This window comes from Molothrus ater, chromosome 3 (assembly GCF_012460135.2).
Source record: "Molothrus ater isolate BHLD 08-10-18 breed brown headed cowbird chromosome 3, BPBGC_Mater_1.1, whole genome shotgun sequence".
Classification (NCBI taxonomy): domain Eukaryota; kingdom Metazoa; phylum Chordata; class Aves; order Passeriformes; family Icteridae; genus Molothrus; species Molothrus ater.
Window position 1 is genome coordinate 6,092,678 of NC_050480.2, and position 26,762 is coordinate 6,119,439.

Below are 26,762 nucleotides of genomic sequence, written 5' to 3' on the forward strand. Positions count from 1 at the left end.
CCAACTTCAAACTCTAGCCAAGGCAGTCCACAGCCCCAAATTCATCTCTTCCACCAACCCCACTCCTGCCAAAGACTGAACACAGCAGAACTTGACCCGTCCAAAAGTGAGAAAAGGCCCTGTGCATAAAAGACATCAGTAATGTCAGACAGTGGTAGCATGAAAAACGCTTTATTTGCCCCGGGCATCACTCCACTGCTTTGACCCGTGGCAGGTTGACGTAGCTTTTCATGGGAGGGAGAGGCTTGATCTTGCGGCCGGCCCAGCCACCCTTGCGGTGCCACAAGCCCGTGTGCGGGCGCTTGCCCAGCCAGCGGTTCCGGCCCGCCTTCCCGATCACCCGCTTGTTGTGATCCACGTTGGACACGCGGCCCACCGTGGCCACGCAGGTCTCCAGCACCTGGGGGACAGAGAAGAGCTGCAGCCTTCCCTGGGGGCACACGGTTGCGTGCCCAGGCAGTCGCGCCAGGGACAGCACAGCTCCTTTACCTGCATGTGCCTTTTGGATGGCAGCTGCACGATGGCTGTCCCGTTCACCTTCCGCAGCAGCACCCCACAAGTACCTGCGGAAGGCAAGAGAGGAGGCAGCTGCATTGAGCAGCAGGACAAAGTATCCCATCCTGTGACAAGCACATTCCCACGCTGGTAAATCCCCAAAGCACTGTTGTACTAAATGTGGCACTTCTCGCTGAAGACAGAGCCTTGAGGAATTAACAGGGCAGAGCTGCCCCTGTTTTTCTGGAGGGATGTCACACTCTAACATGAGAAGAAGATGGCAACTCCCTGTCACTGGCCACCCAGAGCAGTGCCCCCTGTCCTCCTCTCCATCTGTGCTCAGCCAAACTCCAAACCAAAGAGTTGGGACATACCAGCTGCCCGGATGTACTGCGCTCCCTTCCCAGGGTGGCTCTCCAGGTTGCAGATCAGTGTGCCTACAGGCAGAGCCCCCAGTGGGTATGCATCCCCTTCACTGGCTGACACTGGAAGACAGAAGCTGACAAGTTGGACAAGGAGCAGCCGACGAGCACTTGGCAAGACCAGCACAGCCGCCCCTGGCCCTGGCGTGCACCTGCCATCCTGCTAATGTGTGGCGAGTTCGTGATGTTGTTCCCTGGCTGCATGTTCTCCGTGGCAATGATCCAGCGCTTGCGGTTGCCGCCGGCCACCAGGGCGATGTCAGCCGACCTGCACGGAGAACCCGCGGCGGCTGAGCGGGAGGCCACGGCCGGCGCGACTGCCCGGGCCCGGGGCCGAGCCCGCACCCCGCAACTCGCCTGCAAGGGTCGTATCGGACGCTGATGACCTTCTCGGTGAAGGGCTCCGGCGGGGCCCCCTCCTCGTAGCGCAGGCGCTGGAAGTCGATCATGCGGTAGCGCCGCTTGTGTCCCCCACCGATTCCCCGCACGCGGACGCGGCCTGCGGGACACGGGAGCGGCTGCAGGCGGGACCCCCCGCGCCCAGCCGGCCCGCGGCAGCCCGCCTGCGCCCACCTTCCCGCCCGCCCACCTGTGTGGTCGCGGCCGCCCGTCTTCTTCATGCCCACGGGCCGCACGGTGTACTTGGTCCGGCACTTCCACAGCGGGTCGGTGGTGCAGCGCGGCGCCGAGCTGCTCAGCCCGCGGGAGGCGGCAGGCGCCGACAGCGGCTCCGGCAGCCAGGGCTGGGGGCCGGGCGGCAGCGCCGGGGGCCGGGCCCGGCGGGGGCCCGCCGACAGCAGGAGAGCACCGAAAGCACGGCAGAGCCCCAGCGCCGCCATGGCCGCGGGAAGGCGCCGCCGGACGGGGCGGGGCCGCCGCGGGCCCGGGCTGGGGCCGCCGGCAGGTGGCGCCCTGCCGCCGGCGGGGCCGAGGCGGCGGCCATTTTGGATTTAAAGGGGCTGCGCCGCTGAGAGGGCGGGTGGTGCCGGCTGCGGGTCTCGCCCCGCCCCCGCCGGGACCGGGACAGCGACCGGGGCCGCCATCGAGGTCTTGCGCCCAGCAGGTTGGACTGGCGGGGTTACGAGGGCTCGGTCGCTCTTCTCGGCGGCCCTGGCGTGGGGAGTACACACGGAGCCCGGCGGCGCAGGCCGGAGCGGGGGCGGCCTTCCCGGGGCGACGCTCCCCCGCCAGCCGCGGGGGGCGGTGGGACCCTCGCGGGGCGCTGGGGAGGCCCCTGAGGTGGGGCTGGGGCTGGGGCTGGGGCTGGGGCTGGCGTGGCTCGGGGACCGTCCCAGCGAGCCCTGGCCGTTGGGGCAGCGGAACGAGCGGGGGCGAGGGCAGCGTTCGGGCCGTGCCCGCCGTAACGCTGCGGGTCGGCGCTAAGGGCGCTGCCGGCTCTGCGGACTTTGGAGCCGGCGAGGCGCGCCCTGCGGGATCAACCCCTTCAGCACCGAGGGAGCCGCTGGCTCCGGAGCCGTGCCGGTGCCCGCTGTGCTCGGGCAGCTCCCGGTACGCAGGCTCGGTGCGCCCGGCCTCCCCGCGGGCAGGGCCGAGTGCCACGCAGGGACGGCCGGCGGAGGCCGGGAGCCCCCGAGGGAAGAGCGGAGTGTGTGCATGGCAACTGTGGGTCAGCCCTAAGATCCGGCCACGGCTGTTTCCAGGGTACTGTGGGCACAGACTGCGGGATTCACTGCTCTATAATTAGTCTGTGTCTTCATTGCCAGAAATGGCTTTCACTGTAACACAAATAATGTATGTTTGCACTTCTGCTGTGTAACTTATGTGATATGTAAGCGTGCCATGGCTGTGTGTACCCACACAGCCAGCCAGATTTGCCCTCCAGAGCTAGGGAATGGAGGACAGCAAAGTGCTTGAAGAAAGACGTATGTGTTGTGAGATGAGGCAAGAGAGAACCTGCGTGTCAACAGCGCTGGGCTGGGCTGTGTTCCTCCTGGGACACCTGAAGCCCTTTCCCTTCTGGGGGAACCGTGGGGAGGGACAGGAACACCAGTGCAGTACTGCTTCAGGCAGGTGTAGGTAGCTGGGGACATGGTAGGGAGCACCGTGACAGTTGCGTGTTACCGTGCATGGGATGGCTGTAACAAGTGTAACAGAGACTGAACGAGTGCTTCCCCGGCCCAGCCCCACACTGCGGGCTCCAGCCTTCCCAGATCTCCTGAATGTGGCCATTGCTGTGGGCATGGCGATGGCAGCCACGCAGCTGGAGGGCTCTCCGCGGCTACCCCAGCTTGGCTTTGGGGGCTGGCGTGGGGTCAGCAGTGGGGACGCGGGCGAGGGTGGCACCAAAGAGGATGTAAAACCTTCCGCCACAGGATGGAGGGTGGGATGGAGCAGGGCTTTGGCGGGCTGAGCAGGAGCCCGGCGGTGGCCGGTGCTGCTCGGGCAGCATTTGGCGGCACCGCGGGGGCTCGGCCGTGCTCCTGGGCTCTCCAGTGCATCCCTGAGGAAGGAGCCGTGAGCTTGGCGTGCGTGGCGCGTTCTGCGCTCCCAGGAGAGCGTCCGAGCGTCCTGTTCGCGGAGCCTGTCCGCATCGCTCCCCTCCCCCTGCCGCAGTGTGGTTGGCTGCCGAGCGCCGGGTGCCTGCGCCGCCGCTCGCTCCCGGGGCAGCGCGGCACACGGAGCCGCGCAGCGCCGCGGCCGCCGCTCCTCCGCCGCTCCTCCGCAGCTCATCCGCCAGCACCGGCGCTGGACAAGCCGCTGCAGGCAGCCAGGTACCGCTCCTGTGCGCCGTGGGGCGGGGGACATTCCCGTGCGGTGACTGAGACGGGCAGGGTGCCCAGCCATCCTGGAACAAAGGACCGCTTTGATGCGCAGTTTCGGGCAGAGCTGATGAAAACTTTTTTTTTTTGCCTTGTGAAGGTTTTACGTAGCCAGGTGGGCGCAGGATTTCTCTGTGGTGGTTCTGAGGGGTGAAGGGGTTCCTCTGGCTTGTTTGTTTCAAGGATACGCAGCGGGCGTGCCTCCTGCTGCCAGACAAAGCCGGAGAAACGATGACGGAGGCAGGTCATACAGCAGCAGCTCTCAAAGAGCCTTGTTTCGCCCCAAAGCGTATTTTCATTAATTAACTGCTTCCTAAGCTTTTCTGAAGTGGAGGTGAACCCATCGAAAGGTGGTGGGCTGGGGGAATCGCGGGTAAGCTTCTCCGAAGGAGAGGATGCGCCTGGGAGGAGGTGTCTGAAGAAGAGCTGGGGGATGGTGCTGCGGTAGAATGCTCTGGCCAGGCAGCCGGGAGAAATCTGCACAATGGTGGGAGGCAGCAGCAGCACATTACCAGGAACAGCAGGCTTCCCTGCGTCTTGCATAGCTGGCATCTGGCACTCTGCTGCAGTTCCATGCTCGACTCTCCTCTAGTGCCCTTGGTCTCCTCTCTGCCGTGCCGCCTTGGAGATGTGGAAAACATCCACAGCTGCCTGTGCTTGTGGGGTAAGAGGGTGGTGTTCAGGTCAAAGATCTGGCCAGCTCAAGACACAGGGTAAATAAACATGGCTGTGCTTTGCTGTAATTGGCAGAAGGAGCAGGAAGCATGTGTTCTCTCATCTGCTGTTTTGGAGGAATGTCCAGGTTGAAACAACAGCATTAACCCCAAATACCAAAATGGCTCTTGGGGCACAAAGGACACAGGCAAGATACTGACCTTGGCAGAGTTGTTGGGTAAATGTTTAATTTGCTAGGAAAGAGCCACATAGCTCCTCAAAGAGCTCGAGCCAGAGATAGAACAGATCCTCTGCTTGTTTCGCAGGTAGAGGTTTGTCCCTGTGACTTTGCCTGCCTTGCTGTGCTGTACAAAAGCTGTTTGCTTCTGGGAAAAGTAGCGCAGTCTTGCAGCCTGCAGTCAGCTGCTCTTTGCAGGTGCCCCAGGTACACCATGGAGGGAGTGCAGGCACACCAGAGCCCTCCAGGGCACACAGAGTGGCCCCAGAGCCCCTGCTGGTCCCATCTGCATCCTGGTTATCTCCTGTACCCGGCTCAGGCACATCCAGTGCAGAGCCCTCACATTAGACAGATGCCTGCAAAGGCACTGGCTCCTGGGAATTGCTCTGCCTGCTTTAATACTGCTTCATGCTGTCAGGGCAAGGTAATGGCTCTGGCTCTGTTTTTTATAGTGCGAGACTCCCAATCAGATTCTGAAGCTGGGAAGAGATGCTTGCCCTGGCTCTGTTCCAGCTGCTTAGCTCTTGTCTCTCCACTAGCCTGGAAATGTGTTTTAATGGTGTTTCGCTGTAGTCCCAGGCGCAGCAGATGCAGAATGGATTTGGTGAGCTGCTGCAGACACGAACAAGTTTAAAAACAAGGTCTTATCAGCTGATCTGGAGGTGCCAGCATAAGCTTGCTGGTGGGAGTGGTGATGACTGCTGTTCTCATTCCAATGGCCTGCTGGAAGGGGCAGGTTTTCCTAGCCAGCTGGGGTTGTAAAAAATATGATGTACAACCAGAGCAAAATAGTTTTCTGCTACTGGCAAAAATTGGTGCTATTTTTTTTTTTTGGTTGGTTGGTTTTGCTGTTGTTTGTTTTGTTGGGGTTTTTTAACCCTTGATGGTTTCCAATATCTGTATTCTTTGGTAGTAACAAATGGAGTGAAACTTTTCTGGTCTTGACAGGAAGGAATGATCTGATACAAAGCCAACCAGGCTACCTGTTCTGTCTTCCTCAGAGTACATATCCATTCTGGAATTGATGATGCTTCGATAATACAGGAATTGCTTGCTCTGGTCGATCAGAACAAACTCCAGTACCTTTTGTCTTGTCCATTTCCAGCTGTGGCCTGGAAGCTGGGAAGGGTATGGGAAGCTCCCGTGTTCTTTCTTAGTGGTGTGAACATGAGTCACTGCAGCCAAGTCCTTGTAAAGCCACCTTATCACCACCCTTGCCCTGGGTTTCAGGAAGGTTATGTGACGTTGTGTGTTTTATTAGAGATTGTGGGTGGTAGGGAGCTGAAGCTTCTGGGACAGAGAGGAGTGTTGGGAGGCTCCCCTTCAAGCTCTTTCCCTTCAGCTCCTGTCTCCTTGTGACTTGAGCTGCAAATCTGGTTCCTTAGTCCTCATCCCCTGGGCCTCTTGCAGCCTGCTGGTTAGCACAGACATTCCCAGCACAAGCCTTCCAATATCTAGGGAAAATCCCCAGAGCTGGCTTGTGTCAGCTGCTGGAAGAAGCAATCCTGGCCATGATCCCTGGACAGACAGGGATCGAGGCATATCAACAGCACAGTCACCTTGTACTGTGTTATACCTGACTCTGAGGGTTGGGGAAACTGGTTGGGTGAAGTCTTTCTGGGCTTGGAGACTGACTTCAAAGCCATGTGAGGAGATGTCTGGGTGCCAGGGAGAGTCCTGGTTTTGGGGCATAGGAGAATGTGAGTAAGACCCCTTCTTGCCTTCACTGCCTGCTGTGTTGTTGCGAGTGGATTCCTTTGGGAAGCCAAAAATCCCTGTGGGACCTTGTTGGAAGGAAGCAGGCACTGCATTCCCTTTCTCTGGGCCTTGGATCAGTTTCTAGTGCTGTGGTGCCTCGCTCCTTTGTCCTGAAGAGGTGTTCACTAAAGGCAAATGCATTTGAGTTTATCTCAGGAATTCAGATGAAGAATTTTTTTTCTTACTTTTTTTCTCCCACAAGAAGATGGTTAAGTTGTGATACAGGGCTATGAAGAGTTTGTGGGATCTCTGTTTTGGGAGATGCTCCTTTAGTTAGACACAGATACCTGCTTTGGGTGAGGGAATGGACCAAGGACCTCTAAGCATTCATTCCAAGTAATACTCAAGTAATACTCAAGCCAGACCCTTACTGAGGGAAAAGTTACAACACAAGAGTCCCTCTATAGCACTTGAAGTCATCAGTGTGTTGGTTTAACTCTAGACTGTCTGCAGTGCAGGAAAGGTCTGAGCTGGAGCCTGACCTTGGGAAAGGACTGTGGGTGGAAGATGGGACTCTAGGTGTCCCCTTTTTTGGCAGTAGGATGTAGAAACTTATGGGACCACTTATGGTGGCAGTGAATATTATGGACATTAGAATTTGAGTGACATCTTTTTACTTTACAATTGCAGCTCAGAGATAGGGTGGGTGTGACCTCCCAGGATGCTGACTCCTGACTGATGTCCTCTCTGTGTGTGTTCTTAGTGGCTCTAAGGGAGCATCTAGGCATCTCTGGCAACAGTAACAAGCGTCACAGAGCACCATTCCTGCTCTGTGCCTCATGTGAACCCCAGCATTTCCTGTTTTGCCAGGATTAGAGCAGCTCTGGAAATACCAACTTGGATGTGGAGCTCAGCAACACTGGTTTGTCCCTTTTCTGTGGTTCTGCTCCAGGTGGCCTGGGGTGGTGACCCTGAGCACAGTGGCTCTTCTAGCAGTGGTGTGTCAGTGTGCAGTGTTCCTGGCAGTGTCACTGTGTCCTGGCTGTGCAGTGGAAGCCTCAGAGGCCCTGCACAGCTGACTGTAATCTCCTGCAATCTGTTTGCTTTCTGACACTGGTATCCAAATAAGAAAATTTGTGCTCATCACACAGCCTCTGTGATGGCTGCAACTTTGTCACTCTGTTTGCTTTTTACTGCTTTTATTTTATTTTTCAGCATCCAAAGTATTAGGTCTAGGTTTTGTTGCAGTGTGCCTTAGGAGTGAAGACTTGCTCTCATTTGCAGTCTCACTTCTAGCTTCATTCTAGCTTCATTGGAGGTCACCCAGTCATTCCAGAGACCCTTTGTTGCTCAACAGTAATGAGCTGGCAGAGGTCCAAGGAAAGACGAACAAACCAAAAACCCTCTCTGCTTTTATCAAGTAGTTTTGCTTCCCAAATGTATAACCTTGCTGTTTCTCCAGGTAGCAAATCATGTCTCCCAGGAGGAGACTGGGACAATTATGATAAAGCAAGACAAAGCATTTCTAAATGGAAACCATTGCTATCTATGTCCCAAATGTGATCACTTGTTCTTGCTGTGGGTCAGACTCACTCTTTTCCACAGGAAGCTTTTTTCCCAGAACCCAGCTGTCTTTCTGCAGCTACCTTACATCACTTATATCCTTGGATCACCTTCTCCTACGGAAGGATTTGCTGCTGAAAATTTTGCTGAAAATCTGTTTCACTTCTTCACAGAAAGTGCTGGCAGACCATCTGCAGTTTGAAGGATGCCTTGTGCATGCAGGGAGGCAGTGAACTGCATCAGTTGAGTTGTTTGTAGACCTGAGATCTCTGTCCTGTTGTAGCTGACTCCTGATTTCCCCGGTGTTTCTCCTCCCCCACTCCCACAGTCTTTTCTAGCATTAGGCATCAAAACCTAAGTTTTAAGATTGACTTGGACCCATTTAATCTGGCATCCTTGTAGATGTTGTGGGTTGAATATAGGAGCATTGAAGCTTCCAGCTCTTTCCTCTTAAAGGTCTCGCACGTGGGAGCAGTTTGGAGAGGCAGAAGAACGAGCTGCTGGAACTGCTGATGCTTAGCGATTCCGCGGTTGTGCACTTGAATGCAGGAGGAAGGATTTTGCCTGGCAGGATGTCCTTGCTGATGGATCCCTGGCTGATTGCTGCAGCTGCCACAAAGCTCAGTGTATGCTCGTTCCTGCCCTGTCCTCCAAAGGGAGCAGAAGAGGGGAGATGAGCTGGGTGCTGTCGGGAAGGCAGGCTGTTCCTGCAGCTCACTGTAAATAGGGAAGATGTGCCAACTAGAGCGGAAAGGGGCGGGTGGAGACCTGGGCTGGGACACCTGCAGGTCCGTGAGGACTGCGGCAGGAGAAACTGGGAGCAGGACTCTCCATCTTTCAAGGAGTTCAGTGGAAAAGCATTCTTCCTGTTCCAGTCTGAGCCCCACCCTGCTGAAGGCAAACCATGATGTGTCCCCTCCTCTCTGCAGAAAACCTCTGAGTGTTTTCTGCCTGAGTAAAGGACACTCAGGGCCCCTTGCTGAATGGAAAGGAGGAGGAAGAGCGCATATACAGCAGCCTCACCCTGCCTGACCTTGGCACTGGCTGCCATAGCAAGGGTTTCCTCTTTGGAGGGCTGAGCACTGAGACTAGACCTGCCAGCACTGGGGAGAACTAGAAATAAGCTCTTTGTGGGGAAATTCCTGCTTTGGAAAGTGAAGTCAGCTCCTGCTGGTGTTGGTTGCTTTTCTTTGCTATACAAGAGGTAGCAGCAGTCAAAGACTTCTCAGCAGTCTCCTCTTTGGTTTTTTTTGTTGAGCAGCTGTGTGTTGTTCTTAGGTTTTGCACCCTGTGTCCAGCCTGGACAATCCTCTGTCCACTGCTGAGCATGGAAACATGTTGGTACCTAGCAGAGCTGTGCTTCCAGGATGTCACCCTAGGGGAGAAAGGCTGAGGTTGTTACAGATGTTTGCACAGCCTGTGAGAGAAGAAAAGCCCCTTGAAGGATCTGAGGATGTAGTTGCAGGGTAGGATGAGTCTTAAATGCTATGGATCAGGATGTTTTGATTTATTTTTCCTTCTCAGACTGAAATCTTTGCAGTTTCAAAAAACAAATTGATTGTGAGGACTGTGAAAGGCGTGAACATTTTCTGCTAGAGGGGCTGAAGAAAGAATGTTGCTGTATAGAGATGCTGATGGTTTAACAAACAGCAGTTTCACAGTTGAGGAGTAGTTCTGTGTACTGTAGAATTAATGAGGCTGATTTCTATGGATCTGGGTCTTGTCTGCCTGACTCTGTTACCTAGCAAGGTGTGAGGTCTGGTGGCTTTTTATCCTGTAACATGTTCCTCTTCCCAATGTGTTTGTATTGCACTTTTTAAAGATGGCAGCAAGATCTCTGTATGGACATAAGTGGTGCTGCCACAGAAATTGTCAGTATTTCATTTCATACAGCTGGCCCTGTACCCACAGGGACTTGTGCTGCTCAGCTGTGAGAGTTTTAGAGCAGAGTTGTAGTTTTTTGGGTATGAGGCCGTTCCTGGCTATCTTCTTGTGTCCCAAGCATTGCCTATGGTCCAGAGACCTGTTTCCCTGTTTGCAAGTGAGTCAGGGTGTGTTTCCTTTCAAGCTGGAACCAGTGATGGGGCCATTTAACCCTTTAGCAGTTACTACCTTGGGTTCTGTGGAAGAGGTGAGTGCCTGCTGAACCTTCCTGGGAAGCTGTCTGGACCTATTTCAGAGCACCAGAGTTCGTGGCCACTGGGCTGCCAGCCTCTTCTCTCTAGGGCTGGGAGTTGCACATTTCTTCCTGAGTTGTGCTCACCTGTAGAAGTCTGCATTAAGCAAGGATTTCCTTATTGCTTTAGCACTTGATCACACTCCAGGTGGGTTGGAAAGGTGGGAAAAAGAATAACCAGGGGAACTGTTGTCCAGAATTCTTAGCTGCCAGTTTCTGGAGAACAAGTTTGGAAGATGGGGTAGGAGTGGCAACCAACTCTCAGCAAGCCTATTTTTCCTTTTGAAACAGCAGCTGTGTCCTCTATCTTGACCTTAATGAGGTTTTTCATGCTATTCTTGTCATATAATCTTCTGCAAAGGAAACTGGCATAAGTCATGGTCCAGATGAGACTGTTTTGGTATAAAATGTGCAGGGTTAACTGCATGTGGAGCATGACAGATACCCAAAAGTGAAAGATACCGTGAAGGATGACTCAATTGGTGCTGATGCTAGATCATGAAGTGAATATGAAGTCAGCATTGTGACTTTGGGGGAGGATGACTCAGTTCTTGTTCAGAGGTGTGAACAGAAGCCCAGTCTTCAAGAGACACGAGGTGTTTCTGCCCTGCTGAGGGGTTCAGTAAGGTCTCCTCGGTGTGTTGAGGGTTTGCCCCCCCCTTCCTGAGGGATGGATGTACATCATGGGAACAGAAACCAAAGAAGAATTGAGAGGAGAGTTCAGGCCTATAAAACAACTGGAGGAAGAGTGTGGCTAAAGAGGAGGAGATGAGTGGGTTTAATAATGAAATGTGTGTACTTAAAACAACTGTCCCAGTGCTGTTTGCCATCTTCACTTTAAGTGCTGCAGTGAGGAGGAAGCTGGGCCTCTCTATTGCTCAGGGCCCATTCCCCAGTATCTCCCTGGCACTTGGACAGAGTGCACAGGTGAGGAGAAGAGGAGCCTGCCAGAAAGGGGAGCTGTGCTTGCTCTGTTCCTGTAGCTGGGACAGTATTTCTGCTCTCTCAGTAAAACAGGCACAAGGCAGCTGCTGAACAAAGAGCTCACACCGTGCAGAGGTGGGTCCAGCAGGAGGTCAAAGGCAGATCTGCTGGCAGCAGTTCCCTCACCTCCTCCTGTGTAGCTGCTGGGCAGTTTGCCCAGCCTCCTGGCCGCAGGGCCCTGGGCACTCAGGTTGCAGAGGCCTCTGCCAGCTCCAGGTAGCAAGGAGGTGCTGCTGGGCAGGTGCTGCCTGCGCAGGGCATTGCAGGAGGCTGGTTTTGGAGTGACCTGATAGCAAGGTGGGAGGTGGCTTTCCTGTTGAGTGATGTGAGGAGGCTGCTGGGGTGGCCCAGCTAGTGGGAGAGGCTGGGATTGTGCTAAAGGAGTGAGTCCTGGAGCAGCCAGGGTCTTTGTCCTGGGGGTCTTGCCTGCCTGTTGTGTCTCTCAGCCTCTGGCCTGTTGTGTTTCCCTAGCTCCTGGGCTTTGTGTGCAGGGATCTTGCAGCCACACTAACATTGTAGGTTGTAGCTCTTGGTGTCACTGTGCAAAGGCAGTAGCTGGGTACTTTGCCATTGTATGTCTGCGGGAAACAGGACAGGGAAGGAGCACAGAGTTCTTAGGCCATCCTGGGGGGTCCTTGGGGTGGCAGCAGGGTGAATGAAGATGGAACAGCTGTTGGTGTTCCAAGTCAACACCTGCACAAGGATTACGTTAGTGTGACTGTAGCTGTTGGTGGATGTGAGCTTCCCCAGTCAGGCTGTGGTGTGTCCTGCTGGTGGCATGTCCCTCAGTGCCACAGTGGCAGTTCTGTGCTGAGGCTGCAATCCTCAAGATGTACTCTTCTGGTCATATTTTGGTACATTATTTTGGCACAATATCTGGCAATATTTTGGCACAGCAATACCACTGATGCCCTCCTGTTTGAGATGCTCCTCTAGGAGATTTCCCTTTGAGGAAGCAGAAAGCTTTGAGCTGGCATCCCTCCACTTTGTGTTCCCTTTCTTCTGCAGTCAGAAGAGGTGCTGAGCTCTGACAGCCTCTCTGCATCAGTGGTCTGTGGGCAGAAGGTGTATAGATTGCAAGCCCAGCTGCCAACCACAAATCTCCGCTCTTAAAAGGAAGCTAAATTAGTCTTCCCCCTGCTGGGAGCGTGGGGGTGTTGGAGGTCACTGGTTGTCGCCTTTTTCTCTCCTGTCCACGCAGGCCACCTGCGCTGGTTGCCAGCACTCCCAGCCACAAAAGCAGAAGCACGTGCCCTGACAGCTGCTGCCAGAGGGAGAGGGGAGGATGAAGGAGAAGGGTTTAGAGTAGGCAATCTGTTAAATGCTGTCTCTGAAGGAGGTTGTGGTGCTTGTGTCTGCTGGTGGCTCTCTGAAGCAGCGCTGGGACACTCAGGTTTTTCTTGGTCTCTGTGCAGGGCTGCAGGAGTAGGACTATGTCCACCATGGTGTACCCAAGGGAGGAGAAACTGGACAAGCTGAGCCAAGAGGAGATAATTTCCAATACCAAGCTGGTAATGCAAGGGCTGGAAGCTCTCAAGAATGAACACAACTCCATCCTGCACAGCTTGCTGGAGACCATCAAGTGCCTGAAGAAGGATGAAGAAGCCAATCTCGTGCATGAGAAATCCAACCTGCTCCGCAAGTCAGTGGAGATGATAGAACTGGGGCTTGGAGAAGCTCAGGTGAGAGTGGGGGGTGATCCCTGAGGTGTTATCTGGGATTGACAGAGGAAGGGTAGGCATGTGGCCATTTCCCATAAACTGCAGGGGTGGGAAGGGGCTAAGTGTAGAAGGCTAGCATGGGTGGACCCTAGACATGCATGTGAGGGAGAGACAAGACTGTGGTTGTTACTGACTGAGACTCTTAACAAGGTGATGATGGCATTGTCCAACCATCTGAACGCCGTGGAGTCAGAGAAGCAGAAGCTGCGTGCTCAGGTGCGGAGGCTGTGCCAGGAGAACCAGTGGCTGCGTGATGAGCTTGCCAACACCCAGCAGAAGCTGCAGCGGAGCGAGCAGACCGTGGCTCAGCTGGAGGAGGAGAAGAAACACCTTGAGTTCATGAACCAGCTGAAGAAGTATGATGAGGATGTCTCGCCTTCGGTATGCCCCAGTCCTTTTGAGCAGCTGCTTTTGTGGGTCCGGGAGAACTGCCTACGTGTTATCACGTGATAACCTTGCCCTGGATTTTGCCCCTTCCCATGCACAGCAATGCCTGTAGTTAAAGGGGGCCTGCATGGGGCAGAGTCTCTGGATTTTGTTTTGTGGGGGGAGATGGTGGCAGAGACAGCAGGAACATTGAGTGTGTTGGTGGGCTGCAGAATGGCGAGAGTTTGGCAACTGACTCAGCCCCGGCTGCTGCTGTCTCTGCTGAGAACCAACAGTATTTGTGATTCTCATCCTCTCAGGAGGAGAAGGAGGGTGACTCCACCAAGGACTCTCTGGATGACCTATTCCCCAATGAGGAGGAGGAGCATGGTCCTGGATGTAAGTGTTTGCTCATGCATGGGTGCTGCCTGTCTCTGTTCGAGCCTGCTGGGCCAACTGTGCCCTGTCTATTTCTGTGCCCACAGTGCCCCACCAGCACAGCAGTGCTGTGGCAGCTGCCCAGCAGGGAGGGTATGAGATTCCTGCACGCCTGCGCACCCTGCACAACCTTGTCATCCAGTACGCCTCCCAGGGACGCTATGAGGTGGCTGTGCCTCTCTGCAAGCAGGCACTGGAGGACCTGGAGAAGACATCAGGCCATGATCACCCTGATGTGGCTACCATGCTCAACATTCTAGCACTAGTGTACAGGTGAGCATGGTGGGAAGGGCAGGATTGGGCCAGGACAGCTTTCTGCATCTCCTGTTTCCCTTTACAGCGCATCCTGGGGCTCCCCAAGCTTCCAGGGGTTTGGCTTTCAGAAAGGTTTTGGCCTAGATGGTATTTGGTTTGCCAAACTCACAGATATAACTAGGGACTAACTAAAGCAGGGAGGAGTGGGGAAACAAAGGACTCTGAAGGCTGGGTCTGTGTGGAAGGAGCACTGTTCATAGCTCTGCCTGCTCTGGGCTGTAATGTCCAAATCCCAAATAACTGGTTGACTTTGCACTGCAGGGATCAGAACAAATACAAAGAAGCAGCACACCTCTTGAACGATGCTCTTTCCATCCGTGAGAAGACTCTAGGCAAAGACCACCCAGCGGTGAGTGTCTCTCTCCTCTTCCAGCCACTTCTTCACCTTTGGGTGCTGCCGGGGCACTGTTCCAGCAGTGTTTTACTGCTTCATTATTTCCTGCTGGCTGGTTCAGTACAGCCTGTAAGGAGTTGGCTTCTCTTGGATCCTGTGATATAGGCAGGGCAGCCTTCTGTCTCTGGACCTCCTTCTCTTGAGAAGCAGCAGTACTGCAGGCATGGAGGAAATGTGACAGTCATTGTTACTGTTGCTTGTGCCCCTTGTTTGGTCTGGCTGGAATTTGCTGTGTTTCATGGAGAAGTTTCTGTCTCTGCAGGTGGCAGCGACTTTGAACAATTTGGCTGTTCTGTATGGCAAGAGAGGGAAGTACAAAGAAGCAGAGCCACTGTGCAAGCGAGCCCTGGAGATCCGTGAGAAGGTACGAGCTCTTCCGTGCTCTTTCTCCTTTCAGCTCTCTCTGTGGGCTTTCTCCCATTACCTCAAGGCATGTGGGAGATCCAGGGCCTATCTAGGCTGTTCAGCTGCTTATTCTGCCACCACCTTTCCTGTCTCTCCAGTGTTTGAAGCCCTAGAGAGGCCTGCCAGGAGGTGGAAGCTGGAATTTCTCCTCCTCTCCAGACTTTGGCTTTTGTCCGACATACGCATGTGCTGGGGGGACTCCAGCGTCTATTGACTCCAGGAGTCCTCTCCAATCTTTGTGTCTTCTCTTCTCTTGTTCACCCAGGTTCTAGGCAAAGACCATCCTGATGTGGCCAAGCAGCTGAACAACCTAGCCCTGTTGTGCCAGAACCAGGGCAAGTACGATGAGGTGGAGTACTATTACTGCAGGGCCCTGGAGATCTACGAGAGCTGCCTGGGTCCTGACGACCCCAATGTGGCCAAGACCAAGAACAACCTGGTGAGGCACTGGGGAGAGGTGATGTGATATTGGGGAGGGGTACTTAGAGACAGAGCAATAGCTGCAAGAGGTGGGCAGAGTTAATCTGTTTCCCAATGGGGCTGGAGCTGTTTTGTTTTGGTTGCAGGCTTCCTGTTACCTGAAGCAAGGCAAATACAAAGATGCAGAGGTGCTGTATAAGGAGATCCTTACCCGTGCTCACGTGAAGGAGTTTGGCTCTGTGGATGGTTTGTACAGCAGAAGCTCTTGGGGCAGGGGAGGGGTCTCCTGGCTCTCAGCCTAGACTTGTCTGGTTCTGGTGTTGCCAGACTGAGGGATGGGATGCCTTGCAGGGCCCCTGCTTTGGGCATCCCTTAAGATGCTGCTGTTCTAGTGTGTTATGCTGTTCCCCCTCTTCTCTCAGGAGTCTCAACCCAGTCTTTTTACAGGGTTGGGTATAGTAAATGGCACAATCATGCTCAAGCATAGGCTGAAGTTTCTCCTGTGCACCTGGCACATGTACTTCTGCTGGGAGGACTTGTTCTTTCCTTCCCTTGTCCTGCCTTTGCAGTGTTGGTTGCCTTTCTTGGGACTCTGGGCCAAGGGAGAAGTTCAAGGGAAGGAGTTCAAGGAGAGTCCTCTTGGGACTCTGGGCCAGGGACTGGGGGGAGGATCTGGAGTGTCACTTCCCTCTGATGAGGTGCTAGCTCTGGGGACAGAGTGCTGGGCTGTACAGGAGGCAGACAACAGCGTGGGGTGGTGAGTGGACCTGTTTTGCATTCTCCCCACACAGATGAGCACAAGCCAATCTGGATGCATGCAGAGGAAAGAGAGGAGATGAGCAAGGTGAGTCTGATCCCAGGGGGTTTGATCTCTTACCACAGCCTATCTCTTATCTCCTCCTTCCTGGAGAAGCTGCAGTCTGAAGAGCTATCAAGGCCAGGAGGCATCTGGAGAGGGGGGATACAGCACTGCTGCTCCCTGGGCCAGCAGGGAGGGAAGGTCCCTCAGAGAGCAGGGTGTTTTTCCTCGGGCAGGGCTGTTCAGTCTCTCAGCCATGGCTGCATGCTCTCTCTGCTTTAGTGATTGATCCCTCTTGGGCATGCAGATGATGGAAGATGGCAGATGGCAGAGGGTTGTGCTGCAAGGCCTTGGCACTCTGTTCCAAAGAGCTGCCAGTACCCAGAGCATAACTGGCTTATAAAGCAGCTCTGAGGCTGTCTAGGATAAAAATGGAGGTCATGAAGAAACTATTGCTGTCATCTTCCTTAGGAAATGGAGCCGTAGCTGAAAAGGGTCTCTGTGCAGGGTGGGCCCTAGCTAGCCTCTGAAAGGGGATAGAAATGGACTGTGCTTGCTTTGGGCTAGGCTGAAAGGCAAAGCTGCTGTTGCTCCTGCAGCCCAGGCCCTGCTCTGTGGTCAATAAATGCAGCAGTTGTGTCTTTGCTTTTGCCAAGTGCAAGGCCCCATCTGTTTTTTGGCAGGCAGGTGAAGCAGCAGAAGGAAGGGTTCTGATCTAGTCCTCTACCTGCAGTGGGACTCTCCTTTTTTTGTCCTCAGAGCAGGCCCCAGCCCTCCAGGGTTCAGGCAGCAGTCTGGCAGGCCTGACTTAGTGACTGATGAGTCCCACCCTGTCAGCCCTAGAAGCAGGGCACTGGCATGTGCTTCCCACAGCATCCTGTGCCTTCCCTTTGAGCCACCCTGCATGGCTCCCAGTGCAGGGCACTGCTCAGCTTTACACTGCTCTGGTTGCTGTACTGCAAAGGCTCTGCTGCAAAGAATCTGCACTTGCTGCAGCACCATCCTGGAGAAATCCAGGCTGGAGTAGAGCCAGGGTTCCCATTGCCCCCTCTGGGACTGAGACTCTTCTGGTGGTATCTTTGGAGAATTTAGGGGTCAAATGTAGGTAGCTGTAGTATGAAGCTGTGCTCCTGATAATGCAATCTCTGCCATGGGGCAGGAGAGCAGGCTGAGGGAGTCACAGTGGGAGTAAGAGTTTCATTTTACATGTGAGTCTTGGGAAAGGGCTAAACCTCTTTCCCTGACTCTGGGGCTCCTCTCCCGAAGGCAGCTGTGTCTGTGTCCCATGGCAAAGCAGGGTTGGCACTCCTGTCCAGGCAGCAGCAGTAGTCACAGACCTGCTTGTACTCCTGGCCCAGGAGCTGGGGCTGATGTGCTGTGCTTTGTGCTGTTTCCATATCTTCTGTTAAAATGTATGCAATTCTTCTGACAGAGCTTGGCTACTTTTGTCCCTTGCCCCTCTTCCCTGGCAGCAGAGGGAGGCCAGTTCATGCCATCACTGGGGCCTTGGGCACAGCTGGCTTTATCTGCCCCAGAGGATTTGACACCTTGCCTGTTAGGTTCAGACACCCTTTAGAGAATAGGCTGTGCTGTCCCTGCTGCCTTTGGTACCATGGGAGGGGATAAGGAGATGGGATTATGCTCCTTCCTGAAACTAGGATATCCCTTTTGCTTGTGGCGTAAATCTGTTGCATCAAACATGTTTTTAACTTTCCTACCAGGAAGCTGCTGGGCTTCATTACTGCATTTGCATAGTGTGTTTCCCAAGGCTGGGTTGGTGCAGGGGTGCAACCTGGGGTCTGAGCCTGGCATTTAGTGGCAGAGCACAGGCCAGAGAAGGGCAGTAGGTGTGGGACTAACAGCTCTCTTCTCTCCTCACCCTGCAGAGCAAGCACAGAGACAGTGCTCCCTATGCTGAGTATGGTGGCTGGTACAAGGCCTGTAAGGTTAGCAGGTAAGAGCTGGTTTGTGGGCAGCTGTGGACTCTGGGGGGGTGACCCTGGGCTCCTGCTCACCTCCCCTGTGTTGCCACAGCCCAACTGTGAACACCACTCTGAGGAACCTGGGTGCGCTGTACCGGCGCCAGGGCAAGCTGGAGGCAGCCGAGACCTTGGAGGAGTGCGCGGTTCGCTCCCGGCGACAGGTAACCCCAGAGGGACCTTCCCTGCTGCGGGGGCATTGCAGGGCTTGGGGTGGCACCTTATGGCACTGCCTGTGGTGGGGTGTGGTGAGGGACCCTCCTGGGCCTCTCTGATGTTCTTGGCTTGCGTTGCCGTGACACCAGAGGGCCTCGGTGGTTGGGGATGCATTTGTGCAGAGATCCACGTGTGTGGGGTGGTGCATGTGTGCGTGGATGGAGCAGATGTCCATGTGTGGGGAAGGCATGGCTCACTGAGTGCAGAAATACTGCAGTGGGGTTAAGGCAGGTTGCTGGGCTTTGTCAGCTACTGGGGAGAGCTGCACTTACTAGGATGTTTTCTTCATACTAATTTTTTTGTCCAGAGGCAAAAAATACCTAGAATTTCTTAGAGTACCTCTTGCCTTAAACTCTTCTCAATCCTCAAATAAAAAAGCAGGAGCTGTAAGCACCTAGCACAAAAGACTGAAGGACAGCTGAATCCTTCACACTTCAAAATGTGAAGGAAAGAAGCTGTCAGCTTTGGGGTAGCAAGCTCTCGTTCCACAGGGTTGGTTATGGCCTTGTGAGGACTCACCGAGCTGGGAGTTTGAACAGAGACTAAGTGTAGAATGGCATTTGGCTCCCTCCTGGTTGTGCTGGGCAGCTTTGGCTGGGATGGGGCAATGGCCAAGAGAGGGAACAGGAACCAAGCACAGTGGATCTCCAGAGGGAAGGAACATGTAAAGACAAAACACGGTTCTTCCTTAACCTTCCCTACTTGCAGGGCATTGACCCAATCAACCAGACGAAGGTGGTGGAGATCCTGAAGGAGGGGGATGGCACAGAGAGACACCGGAGCCTGGGGGGCAGTGTCAAGTACGAGAATGCCACAGACGGTAGCGAGGAAGTGAGTATGGGCGTGGAATGGAGCGGGGTAAGTACAAGACACCATCAAGAATGGCCTCAGCCGGCTGCCAGAGGGAAGGGACAGCCTGGCTGAGGGCTGTCCCCGCGTGGCCTGTCGTGGCATCCTTGTCTGCCTCCATTCATCCCCTGCACATTTCCTTCCCCTCTCTTGGCATGAGCCAGCCGGCCCACAAAGGTGCGTGTCTGGGTCTGGCTTCTGGTGTACAGAACAGATATTGCCAGCTGAGGGCTCCTGCTTCCAGGGAGCTGCCAGGCCCTGGCAGTGCACAGCATGAACTGGCCCTGGTCTGCCCTTAATCTTAGGCTTGTAACCTTATTAACATCTCTCCCTGCTGCTCCCCTCTGGAGGCCCTGGCTGAGAGCATCAGCCCCATCTTGGGCTCACCCAGCCTGTGAGAGCCATTTGGCTGTCTGTCCTGCACTGTGCCACTGACGATGCTGAGCCTGGGTAGAGTTGTGTGTGTGTGATATGCCTGGTGTGTCTGTGACTGACTGACTGACTGCAGGGCACAGGAATAGTCTGTAGCCAGCATCTTTGCTGTCCCCCTCTCCTGGTCTTGTGCCCTAGGCAGGTTCTGGCCCAGCAGAGGGGATAAAAGGCAGGTCTTTGCCAGGATGGCAAGCTGAGCTGACCAGTGGAGACTGATGTTAGCTGAGGCACAGACAGGTGAACCTGAACCTCTCTAGGCTTGCTCTGAGGCTGAAGGTGACTTTGGTCACTAGCACTGAGTTTGGAGAAAGGTAGTGATCCAGGGCTGGGACAGATGCCTTTTGTCTCCTGCAAGCAGGAGGGTGGAGAAGAGGCAACAAGTGAGCATGGTGCTGGTGGGTGCTTGGTTCAAGGGCTGCTAGAGCTGATAGTGCTTACGTTCCTTCTGCAAACTCTGAGAGCACAGAGTAGCTGGGCTTGTTGCATCCTGGCATAGGGAAAGCACTGAGCACACAGAGTCCTTTGCTGCCCCCTCACATCTGCTGTCACTAACCCTTCCCCACCTGGCTCTGCTCTATCCCCACCTGCATGAGCTCCCTCCCTTCCTCTTTTTTCTTCTTCCCTGTTGCCATGACAGCCCTTCAGCACCCAAAGCCTGAAGCCTGCTGGCTCTCTTGATTGTGGATTGTACACAGGAGGTGGCTGAAGGGGGATCTGGAAAACAGACCTTCAAGTGGACCCAGCAGCTTTACCAGATGCAAGGCTGTCCTTTGCCCCAGGTCTTGGCATCAGGACCAAAGAGGGTCTTAGCTCTGGCAAGGCACCAACTCTAGGCCCCTGCACTCACCATTAGTAAGGAGGCTAGACAAGCACAGAGGGAGGGCTGCAGGTTTGGATTAGAATCACCTGGTCCCTATGCTGGCTGGTGTCTTTCTGCAGCTCCTCCTGGCTGTGCTTGGTGTTGGGTGATCTCTGCACTGGTGATGGTCTGGGAGACCTTCCTGACAGCCTCTGAGCTGATCATCCTAAGGCAAGTAGGCAGTGCCACTCTGTGCCACAGCCAGTCCCAGGGAATAGTCCCTGCTCATATGACCCTTCCCTAGGGGTCTTAGCAGAGCTTCCCTGACCCAGACAGCTGTAAATAGAGGATTGGAGGGCTAGCCCAGCACCCTGGGGGACACAGCTGCTGCCACATGATTCCTTTCCCAGCCTGCTGCACACATAGCCAGTCTTCTCTTCTGAACCAGCAGCCCTGCACTGTACTGAAGCTCCCTGCAAAAGGAGGCTGAGGCAGCTCCTGCTGCTCCTGTCTGTCACGGCCTGCTGTATTCTGTGTTGGTCCAGAGCCCTCAGATGTGCTGCCTTAAAGCAGCCTGTGCTGCAGGCAGGGCTGTGGGAGCCTCCAGGGTGCCCTGTGCCCCTAGGCAGCTCTGGAAGCATCCCAGGGCCCGGGTCAGCTGCTTGCTGCCCAGGTAACTGGGATGTGAGAGCAGGGGGATGGCACCAGCTCCGTGCTGCAGAGGCCTTGGCAGGTACCCAAGGCCCAGGAGCAGGAGCCCTCGGAGCAGGAGACCCAGGCTGTTCCTCCCTGAGCTCAGCTGTTCCTGCCAACCCAGTAAGCCCACTGGCAAAGAAGTGAGGCTGCAGTTTCAGCCTCACAAGACTCTCTCCCTGCCCAGATGCGGCCTGTGGTCTCTGCATGCAGCCTGGGCCTTGTCCCACCTGCTCCCTAGGTGACCTACAACCTCACAGCCTTGTAAATTGTGTCTCTCTCCTCTCTGTGCACTAGGCTTAAATGCCTCCCGAGACTCCCTCTTTCCCCTCCACCGCAGTCACCTGGATGTTTGTGTTGTATCTTCCGACTTTTCCTCCACACCATCCCTCCTTCCTCGGCGAGAGCTCCACGCCGCTCCCCCAACCCTCCTGGCGCGCGAGGGCACCGCGACGCCTGCCGAGGAGCGCCCGGCCCCGTGGCCCAGCTCCAGCCCCGGGGCCAGCAAGAGCAGGAAGAAGCTGCGAGGAGCTGCCAGCTCCCCCAGGCCAGGGTGACGGGCCACCACCGTCCCCTCGCGTGTCCCCACCCCTGGCCTGCCCTCGCACGTCCCTGGGGCCCAGGCCTGCGGGGCGTTGTCTTCACTCCAGGCTTCACTCCATTGTCACTAGACATGCTCAGCCCTCCTGGCTTGTTGCCTCCATCTCTACGGAGGCTCAAAGATGGAGGGGCTGTTATGGGGACAGTGAGGCCTGGCCTAGGCAGGGCTGTCATGTGCCCATGTGCTTTCCTCCCTGTAGGCTTAGCTGATATTAGTGCCTTGTAGCAAACCTGTGCTGGTTCCCAGTGAGATGGGCTCTCCCTGCAGCACAGGGCAGTCCCCATCTTGCTGCTCTTCTCCCTGCTGAGCTCTGTAACCAGGAGCAGTGTGTGGGTCTCTCTGCAGGGCAGCCCATAGAGCTACTGTGCATCCAAGATGAGGTGGGGGGCAACAGCCAAGGACTATGTGCAGGAACTGGCCAGCACAAGCATGTTTGGCTGTAACTTCCTGACTGGATGCTATAGCCAGGTTCCTCATCTGGCATTAAGGGCTGAATCAACCCCCCCATTGCTACAGGGTTCTCAGGTGTGGCTGGTGGGAGAAGTGGGGGCTGAAGTTGTTTGCTGTTCCTTGAAAGCAGAGGAGGGGTAGGAGGAAAGGAGAGGTTTTTTTGCAAGGGGTAGACCCCAGACCATTAGAGGTGGCTGAGATGGGGAATGGCCTGGGTTGGAGCAGAGTGGTTGGGAGAAAAAGAAGGTGCAAAGATGGATGTGAGGAAGGAGAGGGCTAGGGCTGGAGGTGCTCTGAGCAGGTGGGAGCAGATGGGATGGCTGGAGGGAGGTTGTTGCAGGGGTCGGGACTGGATTGCTCACAGGTCTGTGGGGCTGACTGCAGTCTGGCTGTCCCTAGCCAAAGGGTGGGAAATATGTAACCCTGTTACCAATAGGGTCACCATGCTGACCCTGAGGGGGTGTGGGGGTGGCCAAGTGTCTGTGATGGCTTCAGACCTTCACAGGGTCTGCTGCTGTTAGTCATTACTGGGGTATAGAATGTGTTCCAGGGCCAGATTTCCACTGTCTTGGGTCTCACATCCTTGAGTGTACACTCTCATCCCACCTCCTATAGGAAGGGAACCTCCCTGGCTCTCCTATCTGGGAAGAAAGCTGGGGAGGCTGTAGGCAGCAGGATAGAGCCCAGGGGCCAGCACAGGATTCCTTATTTATTTAGCTAGATCCCTTTTTTATGCTAGTCATCTGGCAGGTTGTGATACTAAATGTGCTTATGTCTGTCTGGGCCTGGCTTTCCTGTGGTGGTGCAGAGGCCTTGGGGTGCATGCATGCTGCTCCCCTGGAGTTTGTGCTTACTGAAAGGAAGCTTGTCCTCAGGACATGGGCTGTGGAGCCCAGGGCTGAGTGCTGCAGGGCTGTCCTCTCTGTCCCAGTGCTGCTCCATGCTTCTGGAGAGTGGGGAGTTCCCAGTGCAGGGTGTGTTTGGACCTCAGGGCCATCTGCCCCTGTGCTTTGCCATGTCCTGGACCTGGTGCTGTAACGACCATACCTCTAATTAAAGGTAGACTGACCCAAATTGCTGCCCTGTGCTTCTTTCCATGCTCTGTAGGCCAGCGTCGGTCAGCCCTGGGGTGGTGGGTGCAAATGCTGCTGGAGCAGGTCTGGGGGTGCTTGGTGTCTGTCTGTCTGTACAGGGGCATGTGCTGCCCCCAGGGCTCCCCTCCCAGGCTGAGCATTCGAGATGAAGGACCCAGCTCCACTGTGCCTTTTCCCTGTCCTCCAAACTGGAATTGCTGCTAAACTCAGCTCTGTAACCATGTGTGGCAGGGCTGCCCTGGGGCATCTGAGCTTGGACCTTCCCCTACAGGCATTTCTATTTAGCCAAAGAAATACCCCATTGTGTCCCTCAGTGCTGAGCTCTACGTGCTGCCAAATCCTGCCCAAGTCCTCTGCCTCCATGCATTAGGCAGGGTTGGAGCATGCAGTGGGGAGAGGAGCTCAGTGGTGGAGCTGCTTATTTTTTTTGAATGCTCTCATCCTGGTGGGTGCAATGGGGTGGGGGCTCTGCGGCAAACCAAACCCATAAATGTTCTGGGTTAAAAATAACCCGTCAGAAAAGGGAGTGGGGGGAGAAGAGAGGCTATTTTTAACCCAGCATGCAGCAGCATTTGGTTCTGGTGTTGGTCTGCAGTCAGTCTGCATCGCTGCAGCTGGGGAAATGTGGCTCCATCCTCCAGCTCTGATACAAGAGCATACTTCTGACCTGGTCCTGCTGCCCTTGTACCATGGTCCTGCTCCTCTGTCCCAGCTGTGTTCCCTCTTCCACCCCTGGCTTGCGTGCCCTGGGAAAAGCAACAGTGCCTGGCATAGCAGTACCGTGCAGGGAGAATGGTGACCCAGTGTAAGTCTGGTGGGTAGGCAAAAGACACCTCCCCATCTTTGTTAATGCTGCACACTGTATTCAGCTCATCCAAAACCTGCCCGGGATGCCTCGTGCAGGAATTGAATTGTTTACTTTGCTGCTTTGGGTGCTCTCTGCATTTCTGGTGACTGGGTCCCTTTGCAGCAGCAACACATGGCTCTCAACTTAGAAAACCCTCAGCCCAATGAGAATGTGAAGAGGTTCAATTCACTTGTTTTATCCAAGAAGGGATGAGAGGAATACCAGGAGAAAAAGGTTTGCTGGTAGGAGAAGTCCTGGTCAGCTGTTAGAGAACAGTCTAGGGCTGGCTCAGCTTTGGTAATCAGAGCAGAGGAGGGCTGGAAAAGCCTTCCCCAAGGGCCACAATCTGTAATGGTCAGCACAAGGGGGTGACTGGCCTAAGGCAGAGACCCTGCCCACCTGCAGAGCTGCTTGGGCAGTGCTGAGGTAATTGCTGCTGCTAGCCTGAGCCACAAGACATTTGGGTCATTTGGAGTGCTTCAAAGGGGCTCCCTCACATCTTCCTAAGGAGTAAAAGGGCTTTTGCCATCACTTCACCTCCTTTTCTCCTGCCCCAGTGTTCCAGGGGCCATTCACAGCAGGAGCAGGGAAGACTGCTGTTATCCAGCCATCAGAGCAAAAGTAATTCCACATCAGCAGTGGTGTCACAACCTTATGTAACAAGCAGGCCAGGCCACAGGGGAAGAGCTTGGTGGCACGATGACATGGTGGCATGGTGTGGTGCCATGCTGGCAACCTGTGGATGCATGTGGAGCAGAGTGCAGGAGGTGGAGGAGGAGGTGCAGGAGGACTGGAGCCTGTCAAGGCCTGAGAGTGCCTCACTGAGTACTGGGGACTTTTGGAGGCATGTGGGAGGAAACAGGCTCAGGAACAAGATTTCAGGCTGGTTTTGGTCTTCAGAAAAAGCAGATAGACACAAAAAGCCCTCTGCAAAGTGCCACCCCCTGGGGCAGCTAGTGTAACTGCATGCAGCTAAAGCTGGGGGCCTAGGAGTGGTGGTGCCTGCTTGGCAGCACAGTGCTGGTGCAGCCAAATGAATCCATCCCCAGTGGAGCTGCCTGAATTGCTCCAAAGGCTCAAAGCTAATTGTCTTGGGGGTGTTAGGAATGGGACAAGGCTGCATGTGCAGTGTGAAATGGTTTTGTGTGATGTGAGTGAGCCTGCAGGACCAGGTGTGCATCTGTATGAGTGCTGGACAGAGAGGAGGAATGCTGATGGTGTGGTGAAGAAAAGGGGAGGGAGAGGATGAGGATGGTCTCCAGCCAGCAGCAATGAGGAGAGAGTCCTTGAAATGAAAGCTCCAGCAGCCTGTCCTGGCCTGACAAAAGTATCCCTAATCTTGGGACTCCCAACATGGCTTGTTGCCTCTTTGGCTACTGAGACCTCCTTGGTAGTTTCTTCCTGAGCTGTTGCAGGTGATGGAGCTGTGTCATCTTCGAGCAGGACTGTGCAGATGCCAGTGCCATTTGTGCTGGGGGCAAGCCAGGAGCCTGTGTGGGTGTTGAGCTTGCCCTGGGCAGGAGGGAGTATCAGGCTGGATGAGCCAGACAATAGCAGCTGACTCCACAGTTACCATGTCCTGTGGAGAACTGGGTGAGGGAAGCCATGTAGTGAGCAGTAAGCCTGATTTGGGCCAGGGCTAAACCCTCAGTGCAAGTGGGCAAGAGGATGTTTGGAGCCAGTTCCAGCCACTCATCAGCATCATGCCAAAGCCTGATCAGTGCCACTCAGCCATCACCCTGGCTTGTGTCTCTGTGTCCAGGATGGCAGTGGCACTCTCCAGCGCAGCAGCTCCCTGGGAAAAATCCGGGATGTGATACGGAGGAGCAGTGAGATGTTGGTCAAGAAACTGCAGGGCAATGGTCCCCTGGAGCCCAGGAACACCAGGTATGTGTGAGGGTCAGGCTGTGTACAGGGCCCTGCCACCTTGTGTGTCTGGGTCTGCCTACTCACAGCACAATCACATCTGCTCTCCTCTGCTTTCTTATAGCATGAAACGAGCTGCATCCTTAAATTACCTGCACAAGTCTAGTGATGCTTCGTTTGAGGTAAGCACAGTGTGAGTGGTGGGGCTGGTGCAGGACTGCACGTGGGGCTGGGGGCTGTGTGGCCAGCGGTGCAGGGGGTGAGGGGCGTATTAGTGAGCCCCAGGTGCAGTGCTGAGAACCCCTGAGCTTGTCGCCCCTCGTCTGAGGTCAGAGCTCCAAATCTAAAGGTGTTGCTTCCAAGGACCCACCTTCCTCCTCACAAAGCTCAGCCATAGACTGGGAGCACAGGCACCAGCCACGTGTGTGTGACAGCAGCAGCAGGGCCCTCCTGGCTTGCAGGGCAAGGGGCGCAGGAGTTGCAGTGGCAGCTTTGGGGCATGGGGCTGGATTGCAGGTACCTCATGGGCACTGTGTTTTTTCCAGGGCACCCAAGGCTTCCGTGCGGAGAGCAGAGGCCTGAGCGCCAGCAGCATGGACCTGTCCTCCCACAGCTCCCTGCTCTCCTCCAACTGAGCTGGCTGCTCCGCCGCTGGGCACCCTGGCTTCGCGCTGCACGGGGCAGCGCCCGGCACCTCCCCACACCACCTTACTCTGTTCTCCCCATCACCGGTTCTCGTGCCACCGTCTGCCTGCCCAGCCCGGCCTCCCCGGGGGTCCCTAGCTAGTTCGGGCACCGCAGCCCGCCCGCATGCTCCTCTGCTGCTCACCGGGGCCGCAGCTCTGGTGGCCGCATGCTCGGTACCGGTCACACACACGCTCACCAGGTAGAATCGCCAGCCCGGGGCTACCCCCCAGGCCGGGGCAGCGGCGGGAGTGCCCCATGCCCCCGGCACGCCGGTTCCCCGCCGGATGATCGCTGTACTTTATTTTATTAAATAAAACCGACCCTAGAAGCGACCGCGGCTCGGCCTGAGGGGGACGGGGCGGGCGGGGCGGGGGCGGGCGC

General features: G+C 55.3%; 2 protein-coding genes across 6 annotated transcripts; one reads left to right on the top strand and one right to left on the bottom strand.

Moving 5' to 3' along the window:
- Positions 1-155: 155 nt before the first annotated feature.
- On the bottom strand, positions 156-1,759 carry MRPL2 (mitochondrial ribosomal protein L2). The gene is made up of 6 exons (XM_036380324.2): positions 1,507-1,759; positions 1,275-1,416; positions 1,070-1,185; positions 870-980; positions 490-563; positions 156-400 (listed from the first exon to the last, which is right to left on the bottom strand). The coding sequence occupies exons 1-6, from the start codon at positions 1,754-1,756 to the stop codon at positions 188-190; spliced, it is 906 nt and encodes a 301-aa protein (XP_036236217.1). The 5' UTR covers positions 1,757-1,759; the 3' UTR covers positions 156-187.
- Positions 1,760-1,869: 110 nt separating this feature from the next.
- On the top strand, positions 1,870-26,713 carry KLC4 (kinesin light chain 4). 5 transcript variants are annotated; one of them, XM_036379477.2, is made up of 16 exons: positions 1,870-1,980; positions 12,426-12,692; positions 12,882-13,112; positions 13,418-13,496; positions 13,583-13,808; positions 14,112-14,199; positions 14,507-14,608; positions 14,915-15,088; positions 15,216-15,315; positions 15,861-15,913; positions 17,755-17,822; positions 17,903-18,011; positions 18,772-18,921; positions 25,591-25,715; positions 25,819-25,876; positions 26,240-26,713. In XM_036379477.2, the coding sequence occupies exons 2-16, from the start codon at positions 12,444-12,446 to the stop codon at positions 26,327-26,329; spliced, it is 1,902 nt and encodes a 633-aa protein (XP_036235370.1). In that variant the 5' UTR covers positions 1,870-1,980; positions 12,426-12,443; the 3' UTR covers positions 26,330-26,713. The 5 variants fall into 5 exon arrangements, with proteins under 5 accessions (XP_036235370.1, XP_036235372.1, XP_036235373.1 ...); XM_036379479.2 differs by having other exon boundaries at positions 18,772-18,894; XM_036379478.2 differs by lacking the exon at positions 1,870-1,980 and adding an exon at positions 3,547-3,649.
- The last annotated feature ends 49 nt before the right edge of the window (positions 26,714-26,762 follow it).

What these genes read in the sequence shown, in the direction of transcription:
- KLC4 (XM_036379477.2), top strand. Translation starts at nt 12,444, where the DNA reads ATGTCCACCATGGTGTACCCAAGGGAGGAGAAACTGGACAAGCTGAGC. An exon ending in GGAGGAGCATGGTCCTGGAT is followed by an intron (nt 13,497 to 13,582) that starts GTAAGTGTTTGC and finishes CTGTGCCCACAG; the next exon opens with TGCCCCACCAGCACAGCAGT. An exon ending in CCAAGACCAAGAACAACCTG is followed by an intron (nt 15,089 to 15,215) that starts GTGAGGCACTGG and finishes TTTTGGTTGCAG; the next exon opens with GCTTCCTGTTACCTGAAGCA.
- MRPL2 (XM_036380324.2), bottom strand. Translation starts at nt 1,756, where the DNA reads ATGGCGGCGCTGGGGCTCTGCCGTGCTTTCGGTGCTCTCCTGCTGTCG. An exon ending in GTCCGATACGACCCTTGCAG is followed by an intron (nt 1,186 to 1,274) that starts GCGAGTTGCGGG and finishes TTCTCCGTGCAG; the next exon opens with GTCGGCTGACATCGCCCTGG. An exon ending in ACACATTAGCAGGATGGCAG is followed by an intron (nt 981 to 1,069) that starts GTGCACGCCAGG and finishes TCTGTCTTCCAG; the next exon opens with TGTCAGCCAGTGAAGGGGAT.